The sequence below is a fragment of the Mastigoproctus giganteus genome, chromosome 7 (assembly GCF_048544385.1).
Source record: "Mastigoproctus giganteus isolate SK-2022 chromosome 7, ASM4854438v1, whole genome shotgun sequence".
Taxonomy (NCBI): domain Eukaryota; kingdom Metazoa; phylum Arthropoda; class Arachnida; order Uropygi; family Thelyphonidae; genus Mastigoproctus; species Mastigoproctus giganteus.
This window is the reverse complement of record NC_143581.1, coordinates 132,363,554-132,377,908: the sequence shown is the minus strand read 5'-3', so window position 1 is coordinate 132,377,908 and position 14,355 is coordinate 132,363,554. Positions and strand designations below refer to the sequence as shown.

Here is a 14,355-nt window from a genome sequence, read left to right as displayed (position 1 = left end):
TCCAGTACAAGTAAAAATAATAACCCTTATTATTAATTACAATAATATATGTACTTAAGTTTGTACCTTTATATTAAAAAATGTTGCAATTATATGTGTGTGTATATGTCAGTTTGACTCACTCTATTCTAGCTAACCCAAAATCCCTGAACTTGTATATGCAGTCAGAGGCCCAAGGGTAACATATAATTACCTAAATAAAATAACAGTAGGTGAAAAAAAAATATATATATATATATAAATTAATTAAATAATTATATATATATAGTACAGTACAAAGACATATCCCTATAGTATGGATGTGAGAAGTGGTGGGTTTTTTTTTTTCCTTTTGGCTGATGCTTATAAGCTTGCTTTCTTAATTACTTGCCACTACTACTATGCTATCATATTATCCAATCAGATAGATAAGACTGTTCCTTAATAAATCCATGCTATTACCACATTTCTCTCTAGATGGTCCTGCATTACTTCCTTAACCAGTTTCTCCATTATTTTTCCTGGAACAGAAGTCAGCGTAACAGGCTTGTAATTACCCTTGTAATGTTACCCTTTGATCCTCAGGTATGAATTAAGGATACATTCATTCAGCTTCAGTCAATGACTCAGCTTTGGTCATCCACTGAATTTAACGATGCTCTCAGAATCATAAAGGTTACTCAGTTTCTGTAAAATCACTTAAGTGGTTGATGGAGTTTTTTTTATTTATTTATTTTTTCTAACTTCTGGTTCATATCTAAGACAATATCAATGAGAAGTAGGAAACACGTCAAATTATGTTGCATGTTTCTTTTCTATAATTTGAACTATTTCATGAATGCACTAGCTATCATTCTTCATTAGTTGCTTTATGACTATGCAGTGATTTGTCAAAAATTACTCAGGTTTCCAAAAATGGCTAATAAATAGGCCAGCTTCTGACCTATAAAGTCTTCACCGCAAAATATATCATCATCATCATTATCACCAGGCCCAACACCACTCAGAAACGTGGAAATTTCTGCTTTCAGATCATATACTATGTTAAGCACTTTGGCATGAGAGAGAAAGAGAACATCAACATAACAACTAATTTCAACAGTACTGAAGTGTTCTGCTTTCATATCACCAAATAATTTTTTGAAGAGTCTTTCACTGAATGGGCTGTTTTTCAATAGTTAACAACTCTGGTGACTAGGACTGAACCAACCCTGTGTTCGACTGTGCAATGAACACAGGCAGCCAAATCCAAGGGCAGCCAAAATGATGTAGAATCTAAGCATAATTTGAATAAAGAAAATACAAATAAAAAAATTCTTGTCATAATAACCTTTTTAAAAATGATTAGATAGTGAACCTGTAACTTTTTTGATTCTTCATTCATACATTAGTAGTTGTTGAGAGCCCATTATACAGTATTATCTCATGTAACGATAGGAATGCATTCGATAAGACAACTGGATCAAATTTAGGGGAATTACTCGTTCATACCTAGTCGCCACCAACTAAAAACTTTTGTCAGTTACATTATAGTGAGTATCGTTTACAGAGGTATATTATAATTAGATTTGTAAATTTAAATGAAGTTAACAAAAAAGTAGGTATAAGAGAACACTTTTTAGGTTTTTCCCCTATAACAAATTCAACGGGAGAAGGGTTAAGTGCATTTATTTTAATGCAAGTTTAATGAATTAGGGCTTGATATTAATGATATGCACGGGGAAGGTTATGACAATGGAGCTAACATGATGGGCAAACAATGGTTTGCAAAGAAAAATCTTAAATATCAACCCCCATGCTTTTTTTGTACCCTGTGCTGCACATAGTCTCAACTTGGTGGTTAATGATGCTGCCAAAATTCATTTTGAAACAGTAGAATTTTTTAACTCAGTTCAAGAATTGTTTATATTTTTTCTTCATCCATGCAACATTGGGATGTTTTGAAAAAACGTTTCAAAATTAAAACCAGTAAGCGATACAGGATGGGAAAGTCGTATAGATGCAATAAGGCCATTAAGACAAGAAATTCGTGAAATTTATGATGCCCTTCTAGAAGTAATGGAAGGTAAGAATAAAGATGTTAAATCATGACACCAGTCAAAATGTTTAGCCTCGAATTAAAATCATTTAAATTTATAGGTTCAATACTAATTTGGTATGAAATATTAAATAATGTGAATGCAGTAAGTAAAACAATGCAAAATCCAAAATTGAATATAAATTCTTGGCTTGATCAATTAAATAATTTATCTAATTATTTACAATGATCTGATAGTGGATTTTTAGAGTTTTTAAATGAATCAAAACAGTTAGCCAAAATATTGGAAACAGAAACTAAATTTCGTGATGTCTCTCTTATATGTTGACGTAAAAATAAAATTCAATTTGAATCATTTGATTATGAAAATCCAGATGAAGGCATAAACGATGCACAGTTAAATTTTGAAATTAATTTTTATTTTTCAATACTAGACACAACAATAAATTCTCTTTAAAGACAGGTTTGATTTATTAAGAACACATAGTGATGATTTCAATTTTTTATATGACCTACATAATTTAAAGCATGTAACCATTCAAGAAATTCTAAAATGCTGTAAAGATTTGCAAAATAAATTAACCGATGATATCAAGAGCGAAAAGGATATCAATGCCATTGACATGACCGACAAATTGAAAGTACTTAAAAATATTTTAAAACCAGATTTGAGAGTAAGAGAAGTATTAGAGTATATTTTTGAAAATAATTTATGCACCACTTTTCCAAACGTATTGTTTGCACTAAGAACAATTCTTATATTGCCAGTGAGCATAGCTACCAGGGAAACATCATTTTCCAAATTAGAAATAATTAAAAATTATCTTCATAGTACAATGTCCCAAGACAGATTGGATAATTTAGCACTAGTCTCGAGAGAACAAGATTTAGCTGAAAGTTTAGATATGGACAAAAAATCCTGGTTATGCCAGTGCTATTGTTTGATTTTACGAATGTTTGATTTTGCAAAGTTGCTTCGACACCAGTTTTCGAAGTTTATAACGCAGTTATCAATAGAAATACTTTCTGGAAATTTCATTAGTAGATCAAATATACACCCCAGAAAACGTGTTGTAATGATATTGTTCCCTAAAAACAATTGCAATAAAGAAAACATTTCTTTCATCAAATGCACATATTAGGTTATCAGTTTTACACCAATTTTCCCAGCTTCTAACAGATGAATTTCCTTGATTTTGTGTGTTAGTAGATGCAATACACTTTGAAGAACGGAAGTACAATCTTTTCGTTTTTCAAAAACAATTTATTGGAATTCTTTTGGTTATGTTTCTTATGCCAAGAAACAGTTGTGTGGTTTTTTTTTTTTTTTTCTTTCTTTCCTCTATCATGCCTGCGAGTGATAGGGCCTTCCTTGTAACTTAATTTACTTTAGCCAGTGGTGCAACACACACACACACACACACACACACACACACACGGGAAATTCAAACAAATTGAGTGATGTGTTCTATAAACAAGGTCACCGATTGATTGTCAGGCTCAAGAATAATTAGAAAATGCATATTAGAACGTACATTTTTTGCTGTTTGCATGTTAATTAATAGATTTTTCTGAATTTTAAAGCTGGGACATAAAAAAAAAATTTTTTTGTTTATATATATATATATATATATATGGAGAGTTTCACTTTTGAAGATAGAATAGAAATTACAGAAATAATCAGTTAATTTCACTATGGTAATTTTCAACCCAGCGGACTGAAAACAGTTGAAAATGGGAAGGGACTGAAGCTGGGTGCCTAATCTCCAGCTGCTGCCATTTGCAGAACTTAAGCCTTTCTTGGTAAGAGGACCCCTTTGTTCCCCTCACCAATCTTGTTGCCTTTCTCTGTACTTGCTCAAGAAACTCTACATCCTTCTTGAAATGAGGCCTCCAAACCCTCAAGGTGTGGCCTGACAATTATTTATTTAATCCTTATACAAATGGATAGTCACATCCTTTTCTCTACAAGCAAAGTTACTGTATATCATTGAAAATACCCCATGATTTGCTCAGGCAGCCTGTCTGCATTGCTCAGAAAACTTCATATCTGGCTGCACAATTACTCCCAGGTCTTTTTCATTTTCTACCACCCTAAATGTAGTACAACACAGTTGGTACATTTCTTTGGGGTAACTTCTGCCCATATGCAGTACTTTGCATTTGTCAATGTTAAAATTCAGTTGCCAATTCTCAGCACATCTGCGAAAATTTTCTAGATCCTGATGCAGTAGCACACTGCAGCAGGATCTGTCATTAACATTACTGTCATTAACAACCCCGCCAACCTTTGTATCATCTCCATACTTGGACATTAAGCCTGATATACCTTCATCAATATTACTTACTTACTATTATTGATAAATATAAAAAACAACAGCGGGCTCAACACTGAATCCTGGAGGACTCCACTAATAACATTAGTCCATAAAGAACAGCATCCACTGATTACCACTCTGTTATCTCCCACTCAACCACCCTTTCATTGTAGCAACTTGCCCTTAATACCATACTGGTCCAATTTGTACAGTAGTTTTCGAGGTGCAACGGTATCAAAAGCTTTCCTGAAATTGAAGTATATGATATCAAAATTATTTTTTACATCCAGTTCTTTTGTAACCACATCATAGTATCCAATCAAATTAGTCAGACAAGCTTTTCCCTTAACAAACCCATGCTGTTTCTGAATTATTATTGCAGTCTTGTCTAGATGATCCTGCAATGAACAGAAATTAAACTAACAGGTCTGTAATTACTTGTCACCTTTTGACCCCCCCCCCCCTTATGAATTGGAGATACATTTGCACATCTCCAGTTGATGGGGGACTTCCCTTCAGTCAAAGAAGGATGCTCTCATAATACAAAGGTGAAGCATTAAGATGACTGAAACAACAAAAGAAATTAAAAGTGGTATTATAAAGTTTATTCACAGAACATCATGTTTACATATAGAATAGTGCTAATTGCTCCATGAGGCCTGTAAAAAATCAGCAATTGTAGAGAATTGATCAAATTTGAAGTACGTGAAAAAGAAGGGTTAATGGAATTGGGGACAAACCTTTGACCGAGTTATAAGTCATTCCACGTTATAGCAGGTCTACAGTACATATTATAAAAAGCAAAAAGCAAATGCAAAATATAATGTTGTTGCTTACCATATAAAATCCTAATAACGTTGGATTTTCACTGATAAATATTAACCTTCCAATCCATTCTAAGTAACTTGGAGTCTGTAAAGAAAGACACCTTTTAAACAACCATTTATTCAAGGAAGCAATTTCTTCCTGAAACTTTTTTATGCTTACATTACTTAGAACTGAAAATACACTTAGAAAACTATATATAGAAGCTTTAAGAAAATTAAAAAAATTACATGAGAGTAAACTCCAGTTTACCTAGATTATCCCATTTATAGGTTACTTTTGATAACTGCTTAAAGTATTATTTCTTTTAATTTTCATTATTTAATAAATTTGCTAAATGTTTAAGAAAGAGTATGTTTCTGTAAAATTAAGCTTTTACCTCACTTACTACTCTTCCAGTTATGTTTTCAGTAGTTGGGACTCTGTGGAAGTAACCATAAAATTTATGATTCCTTCCACAAAGAATAAGGAGATTATCTTTGCAAAATTTCTTAATTTTTTAAAAAATATACCATTACTTAATGAATCTATTGAAGGTATACAAAAAAAAATCAGAAGTACTTGCAATTTCACTTCCATTCTTCCCATTTACTACAGTCTAGTTTTATGGTTTTTTCCAAGTAACAAAGGATGAGAAGATTATTAACACGCAATTATTTTTAAAAAAATAATTATCAGTACTTGATTTATTGAAGTTTTATGAAACTGCATAGTGTCATAAGTAATCGAAATTTCTCTCCTGTCTTCCTATTAATTCTATTTAGTTCTATGATTCATTACAATACTAGATGTAAATTCTAGTCATAACTCATATTGCAATATTTGTTGCTACCATAGGATAGAGAATAATGCAAAAAAATGCACTAAAAGAAAATCACTGAAAATGACACCTATGGAAATAGCAATCCCAACTTTGTAACAGTTTGCTTATAAAAGCTACTAGACCAGGGGTCACAACCTGTGGCATGCGAGCCACATGCAGCTCTTTCAATATGTAACTACGGCTCTAACTTTTAGACCACATGAAGCATAATTTAAAATGGAGTTAGAGGACTTAAAAATCAAGGACATGTGGAGTGCAAGACTAAAATGCCTTAAAACTGAAATTGAGGATTTATAAAGGCAAAAGGCTTCCCTTCCAATTCTACACAAATGGACGGCGATAGAGGGGTTGAAAAAGCAAGACCAAATTTTGTTCAATGCCTGGAGTAGATACCGGGCAAGTATATAAATTTGAAAATATTTGCTTTTGGACTTCTCTCAATTTTTTGTTTGACGTATTTCTGCAGGCAATATTTTTGAACATTAACTATATTAAAAATAAATAAAAAAAAAACCGTCTGAACAATGCAAGTCTCTCAGAATGTTTAAATATGAAAATTATGGCAAACTCGCCTGATGTTGAGATACTCGCTCAAGAAGTTCAGCAGCAAAAGTCACATTAATTCGTACCTAACTGGATGTCTGTTACATTTTTTTTTTTTCAATATTAAAAAATAATATTTCAAAACATATATTTTTAATAAAACACCTTCCCACTCTATTCCATTTCTTAAAAAAATCCCCCCCCCCACCAGCTTCAGCTGGGTGCGGCTCTTTGGATTCTCTTTTTTTTTAAAATTATATCAAAAAATGGATCTTCATAACATACATCTAGGTGTAAGATGCCTCTCATAAACTGGTGCAATACCACCACTTTGCTTATTGGAGGCTTGAAGTGGTGGAACCCGTGTTTAGTCTCCAGAGTTAAATTCCAGTCAACTCTTTCTTCCCCATCTCTTCCATCGTGCATTATGACTGATGACTTTGGAGGTTATGATGAACATCATGGCGAGATCCAATCTTGATTATATTTCGAGAGTACAGCTCTACAACAGTGTTCACAGGCCGGTGGCTAGTTAGTTACCTATTGGTAACTCTTTAGAAGGCTTCCGGATCAGCTAGCATTAGCATTGGCATACAAAGCAAGAAAGCAAGCTTATCCAGCATCAGGAAAAAAAATCCCCCATTATAAGACACACTAATTTACTGGCCCACTCTATTTCTCTGCACAATTTTTCATTATACTCATCAGATTCATTAGGCCTATAACACACACTCTCATTTTTACTTTCCCAGTGCTTATGTCACACCAAAAAGACTAAACATGGCCTTGTCCTCCAACATCAATTGGATGCACTTCCTTAGATTTTATGTGTTTCTTAACTAACAGCATAACCCCTCCTACCTTCCTGTCCTGTCTATCCTTTCTGTACACATTGTACTCCCCAAATTCCAGTTCTGCACTGCTTATGTCTGTGTGACACCATGTCTCTGATATCCCAACAATATCTTCCTTTGATGTCTTGAATAGCACTTGAAGCTCAACAAATTTATTAATTATACTCCTAGCATTGGTGTACATGAAAGTATACATGCACCTGTTTCTACTCTTAGTTACCCTAACACAGCCCATGTATTTACTTGTTCCACTATGATTTTCAGCTGTCTTTGAAATTCCCATTGCCTTGCTTTACAATAGAAGTAGTGCAAGAATCACTTTTAGCACTGCCAGCAGCTTCTGTTAACCTATTAGTCCATGTCCTCCCCCCCAAGCTAGCAGTTTTCCGACCCACATAAATCTGCCTCGATAACATCAGCAAATATTCTTGCACCTTTCTATTTAAGCATATCCCATCCCTGTAGAAGCAGTTTTTCCTGTTAACAAGCACAAACCAGGCTGAGAAAAATTCTACCCCTTGAGCCTTGCACAATCTCTCTAGGGCCGAATTGATCGACAAGGCTCTCATGATATACTCCCTCCTATCGTGTCTGGGCAGAATTGCAGACACTTTCAAATTCAGCCCTAACTCAAGGCTTTTTGTCAGCATTGACTTGTACTTGTTAAGTAATTCTGCCGGTCTCCTACACTTAATATTAGTGCCAACGTGTACAACAATATCAACCTTTGTGCCCTTGAAGGATGATATCTACCCTACAACATCATCAACTTTTGCCACTGATGGACATAGCCTGGTCCTGTTCCATCTATCCTTTTTGCACAATATGTTCCCTGTTTCCCTGACAATAGAGTCACCTACAACAACTAGTTCCTTTGGGACCAGCGCATTCTGCCTTGGGATTTGCCGCTGTGTTGCGTGATGTTCAAGTGTAAGCTCTGGCATTGATGTGGGCAGCTCAGAGCTTGATGGGCCCCTCAATTTAAATCCTTCAAGGGCATCTACCCTGTCCTTCAAGCTCTCATATAAGCCCATAACAATGCCGAGTTGGCGCTTGATTTCCTCGCACTCCTTACATCGTGCAGACACAAAGACATTCCCCTTGGCAATATCATGTCTCATTCCTGATTGTTCCACAAACATCAAACAAGCAGTGCATTTCAATAGACTGTGATTCAGAGAACAACCCCCCCCTCCTCAGTTCTCCCCTGAGCCACAGCACTTCCACTCGTTTGAGCCTTTTGCTTTGCTGCTCTGGTCTGAGTCATAATTTCTATTCAAGTTCAATAAAATTCCAATACAAAATATAACCCTAAACCTATATCCCAATGCAGTTATAACATTATATATATGTATTTCGGTATTGAATATTATCTCCGAGTTACATTACATGACTTTCTTATCCCCTGTCAACTTATATGTATTAATTTATGATGTTAAGTTTGTGATAACTAGGTCGCTATATTTATTTAGTTAAAAAAGTACAAGTCAATTGACAATGACATTTAATAAGATTAATAAATTTTACTGATTAATTGATAATATTATACTTGCTATCTAGTGTTCTGTTAAACCTTATGCTAGCACACGATGTATCATATAACAATGGTGGCAAGTTATGAATGGTTAATTTATGGTGAGGAGGTATTATTTACTTTCCAAATCGCACTATCTAAATTCAAAATAAACCATGGAGCTTGACTAGGTCTATAAGCTACTTATATAAAATAATTTAATCTAACAATTAAGTCAATAAAGCGGCTAAGTATAATTAAAAACTCTTCGTTCGCCGCAGCTGCAAAACCTGTCCACACTTCGATTTGATACCCTTACCGATACTAAGTAATAACCTACAAAATCTCTATCTAAATTCAATTTAAACTAAAGTATTGTTACTAGGAATATAAAGCAACTCTAAAAAATAAATTAATATGCCAATTTAAGTCAATAAAAAAGCAAAAACTTCTCTATTTGCTGGAGCCATAAAACTTCCCCTGTTCACATGTACTCTCGCACCAACTCTTTAGCAATCATCCTTAATTCGCACTAGTTTTTTGGAGATTGGTGATACAGTTTTTTTTTTTTTTTTATTATTGCCTGTATGCCATTATATTTTAGAACAATTTCTACACAGTGAAAGGCTCGACAAAGTTTCAAAATCTGCCAACATTTCATCTTCATAAAGTTCATATAATATCTTAGTTACCTCAACCCCCCCCCCCCCCAATACATTGCTACTCTCACTAGTTAGCATTAACATTAGTAGAGGCATACGATGCAAGAAAGCAAGCTTATGCACCATCAACCAGAAAAAAAAAAGAAAAAAACACTCCCATTTCACCCCTCTGTTCGAAATACCTGTCCAGCTGAGCCTTAAATTTATTTAGGCTATCAACTTCCACAACAAGGGATGGAAGTCTGTTCCACCAACCAACTACCTGCTGGCTAAAGGCAAATTTCCGCACAATCTATCCTACATCTGTCTTTCCTCAATTTGAATTTATGCCCTCTCAGGTGATTATTCTGAGCAAGAAAAAGAATCCCATCGGCATTGAGCATGCTCAAACCATTCAAGGCTTTATACACCTCTATCAGATCACCTCGCTGGTGCCTAGTCTCCAGACACTAATTTGCAAAACTTAAGCCTTTTTTCATAAGAGCAACCCTTTGTTCCCTTCACTTATCTTTTTGCCCTTCTCTGTACTCATTCTAGCAGCTCTACGTCTTTCTTGAAATGAGGCCTCCAAACCTATATACAGTACTCAAGGTGTGACCTGGCCATTGCCTTATACAAGGGAATAATCACCTCCTTATCCCTGATACAAAAATTCCTGTATATCATTCATATAGTTCTTTAAATAGGCCTCTGGGGTTGGGTATACTCATACTATGATTTTTAGTGTTTTCCACCAACCATGGAATAAAACGAAAGACGAAAAAACCCAAATTTTTTAAAATATTTAATATTTACAATAAATTATTTACAAACAAAATATTACTGATAGTAATTTTAAAATAAAACAACTGTGATATACAGGATAATAATAAAATGCCGAATTTAAAATGCAATAAAATATACTAGGTTAAAAGCGCTAAAATACTAACTGAAGCTTTCAAAGGCTTCTGCCTTCTTTCTCACTGTTGAGAAAGAAGGCAGAAGCCTTTGAAAGCTTCAGTTAGTATTTTAGCGCTTTTAACCTAGTATATTTTATTGCATTTTAAATTCGGCATTTTATTATTATCCTGTATATCACAGTTGTTTTATTTTAAAATTACTATCAGTAATATTTTGTTTGTAAATAATTTATTGTAAATATTAAATATTTTAAAAAATTTGGGTTTTTTCGTCTTTCGTTTTATTCCATGGTTGGTGGAAAACACTAAAAATCATAGTATCATTCATATAGTTTTTTATCATTGACACCATGAGCTACTCTTGCAGCCTGTCTGCACTGCTCAGAGAACTTCATATCTGCCTGCACAATTATCCCCAGGTCCTTTTCATTCTCTACCACTGTCAGTGTAGTACCACAGAGTTGATACGTTGCTCTGGGGTTATTGTTTCCCATATGAAGTACTTTACATTTATCAATGTTAAACTTCATTTGCCACCTCTCAGCCCATCTGCTCAACCTTTCCAGATCCTGTTGCAGCAGCATAGTCAGTAGTGTCCTTAACAACCCTGCTAACCTTTGTATCGTCTGCAAACTTGGACATTAAGCTTGATATACCATCATTAATATCATTTATAAATACAGAAAACAACAATGGACCCAACACTGAACCCTGAGGAACTCTACTAATAACATTAGTCCACGATGAGCAGTGTCCATTGATTACCACTCTTTGTCTTTTACCCCTAAACCATCTCTTTATCTATAGCAGCAATTTGCCTCCAATGCCAGACTGCTCCAATTTGTGCAGCAGTCTTCCATGTGCAACAGTATCAAACGCCTTTCTAAGATCCAAATATATAATATCAAAGTTATTCCCTGCATCCAGTTCTTTTGTGACTGCATCATAGTATCCAATCAAATTGGTCAGGCAATCATCCTGAATTCGCGCTTGTTTTTTGGAGATTGGTGATACAGTTTTTTTTTTTTTTAATTATTGCCTGTATACAGTGCATACAGTTCTTTGAATACAGTGCAAAATGTCAAAATCACACAGATATTCAGCTACTGTGACCATGTAAACATAGACAGGAGAAATTTACTGGAAGGCAAGACTTACTCACTTCTCCGAAAAATATATGCCTATTTGTCGGAGTAAATCTGTCTCGAGAATTTTCTTAATCCTCTGATTGGCTATGGAAAGCATATTGACCAGCGACTTCTCAATATATGACTGCATAGGTTTTATGGACACCACTAACACTGTGAAACGGTAATCCCTTCCACCCTTAATTCACACTTTCTAATTACCTAAATTGCCTAAAGGGCAGAGGTGAGAACAATGCATACACCGTTCTCTCCTAATCCATTTATTACATGGAAATTAAGTACTGTAATTAAATCAAATATGGAGCAATTTTAAAATACATAACAGATCGATTGCGCCATTAAAATGCTGGGAATGAGGCCCAGTTCACCCCACAGTAGTTTCGGCTCAGGATACTCAATGATTGCATTCAGGATTTCATTTGTAAAATAAATGATTGTCTCAACAATGGGCTTGCAAATTGTCAAAAAAAAAAAAAAATAACAATGGGCTCTCACGAGCCCATGTGAGCCCACTATAGCACACCACTGAGTACAGTACAGCAGGCCCCCATTATAACGCGGTTCGCTTTACGCTGATTCGCCATAACGCTGTTCTTATATTATAATCCGTATCTGACTATAACGCTGTCACAGATCACTATAACGCTCTCTTACAGATTGCATTTTTGGCATATTTAATGAAATCGTTTCATTTGATGGAGTCGATAGCTTGAAAATGAATATAAAAATATGGTTAAAAAGTTTCCCACGCCAACTTGAGAAATATTCCCATGCTCAATGAAATTCTTTCACGCGCTAATTTAATTGCAGTACAGTGATTTCTTATGTAGTTTTGAGTCAACATTTTAAAAAATGATCAAGTGTATTGCTTGTAATATTTGCGTTATATGCATTTATCCGAAGTCTAGTCATCACTCAGTATAGTATTAGACATTGTGCGTAATGGACAGATTACTTGAACATTGTATCATAATTAATGCAACCAATGCAGTTATATTTTCGAAGAGTTAATAATGGCCAATAAGAATGAAAAAGCAACAACGTCTGGTCGCAGTACGAAGACTATAAATGTAAGAAAAATGCTACTGAATTTGAAATTTAAATTAGACGTTTTGAAGAGAATCGATGCCGGTCAAAGACAAGCGGATGTGTGCCATAATTTAGGACTTGCAAGTTTAACTGTAAAAACAATTATAAAAAAATAAAGAATTAATTTTAGCAGCGGGAAAGACAGCTGTTCCACTGCAAGCAACTAGGACAAGGCTGGCTATTAGGATTGAAATGGAAATACTAATTTTATTGAAGGTAATATCCAATGCAGAATTCAGTTAAGTTAAATATTATTAAAAAAAAAAAAAAAAAAAGAGAAAGAGATTAGCCAATATGTTGATCTGAAGAAAATTCACCTAAAAAAAAAAAAAAAATGTGGAACCATTTAAAACTAGTAAGGGCTGGTTGAATAGATTTAAAATCCAGGGAGAAGCCGCAAGTGCAGAAGGAGCCGAAACTTTCAAAAAAGAACTTGTTAAAATTATTGAAGAGTGATATTATGTGTTAAACTGTACTTCTCAACAAGTTTTTAACATAGATGAAGCAGGACTTTTGTGGAAACAAATGCCTAAAAGAAGTTTTATATTGAAAGAATAAAAAAACATGCCAGGTTTCAAAGCGGCGAAGGATCGGTTGTCTTTATTGTTGGGTGGTAATTAAAACTGTGGAGGGATTTAAAATTAATACCCCTTTTAGTTTATTTGGAAGAGGGCCAAAGTTCAACCCAAAATCGACACATTTTTCATGATTAAATTCATCAATTAAATTAAATCAATTTAGATCAATTAAATTCATGATTTTAATTGGAATTTTAAGTTTAATTTTGATACATAAGTAGTTACCATATAATTATATACGTATGTAATGCAGAATATTTTATATGTACAAATATTTGAATATTAAATATTTTGACCGAAATTTGTGCATCTTTTCACTATCGTTTATTACTGATTAGGAAATATCCTATGGCACCGGCTGCAACTCACAAATACATATGTTACCTTATGGGAATGCGGCGCTCGCTTAGCATGGATTCATTTAGCGCTCTGTTTTTATGGAACGAATTATCAGAGTTAAGCAGGGTTCACCTGTATATAAATTTGATGAATTTGAAGTGCTGGTAAAGGACATCTAAGGCAGATATTGTTGGGATATCAGAGATGTGGTTTCACACAGATAGAAGGAATGCAGAATTGGAACTTGGGGGGGGGGTACAATGTGTACAGAAAGGATAGACAAGAAGGGGTTATGTTGTTAATTGCAAAACACATCAGATCTAAAGAAGCGCATCCAGTTGACATGGGCAGACAGTGTAATTCTGAGTCAGTTTTTTAGTGTGATATAGGAACCAGGAAGGCAGGGATGAGAGTCAGAGTGTGTTATAGGTCTAATGACTGATGAATACAATGAACAATACAGAGAAACAGAGTGGGACCATAAATCAGAATATCTTATAATGGGGGATTTTAAGTTCTGAGATATTGACTGGAACTTTTGGGTTAGTCATTCACACACTAGCAAGACTTTTGTGAATTTACTGGTTGATCGTTTTCTACAGCAGCATATTTGAAAAGCAACCAGAGGGAATAATACTCTTAATCTGATTATATTAGCCAACAAAAAAACATTTTTTGTCATACCTCCGAAATGAAAATATGAGATTCTGGAGGAAATAAACATGCCGATTCCGAAAATCACTATAG

General features: G+C 34.4%; 1 protein-coding gene across 1 annotated transcript in view; it reads right to left on the bottom strand.

Annotated features, from left to right (window-relative positions):
• Positions 1 to 14,355, bottom strand: part of LOC150083207 (tRNA (34-2'-O)-methyltransferase regulator WDR6) — a 760,490-nt gene that overhangs the window by 316,148 nt on the left and 429,987 nt on the right. The window contains exon 15 of the mRNA XM_090378434.1: positions 5,173 to 5,247. Within this exon, the coding sequence (XP_090234560.1) occupies positions 5,173 to 5,247 (75 nt within the window). The remainder of the gene's footprint in view (positions 1 to 5,172; positions 5,248 to 14,355) is intronic.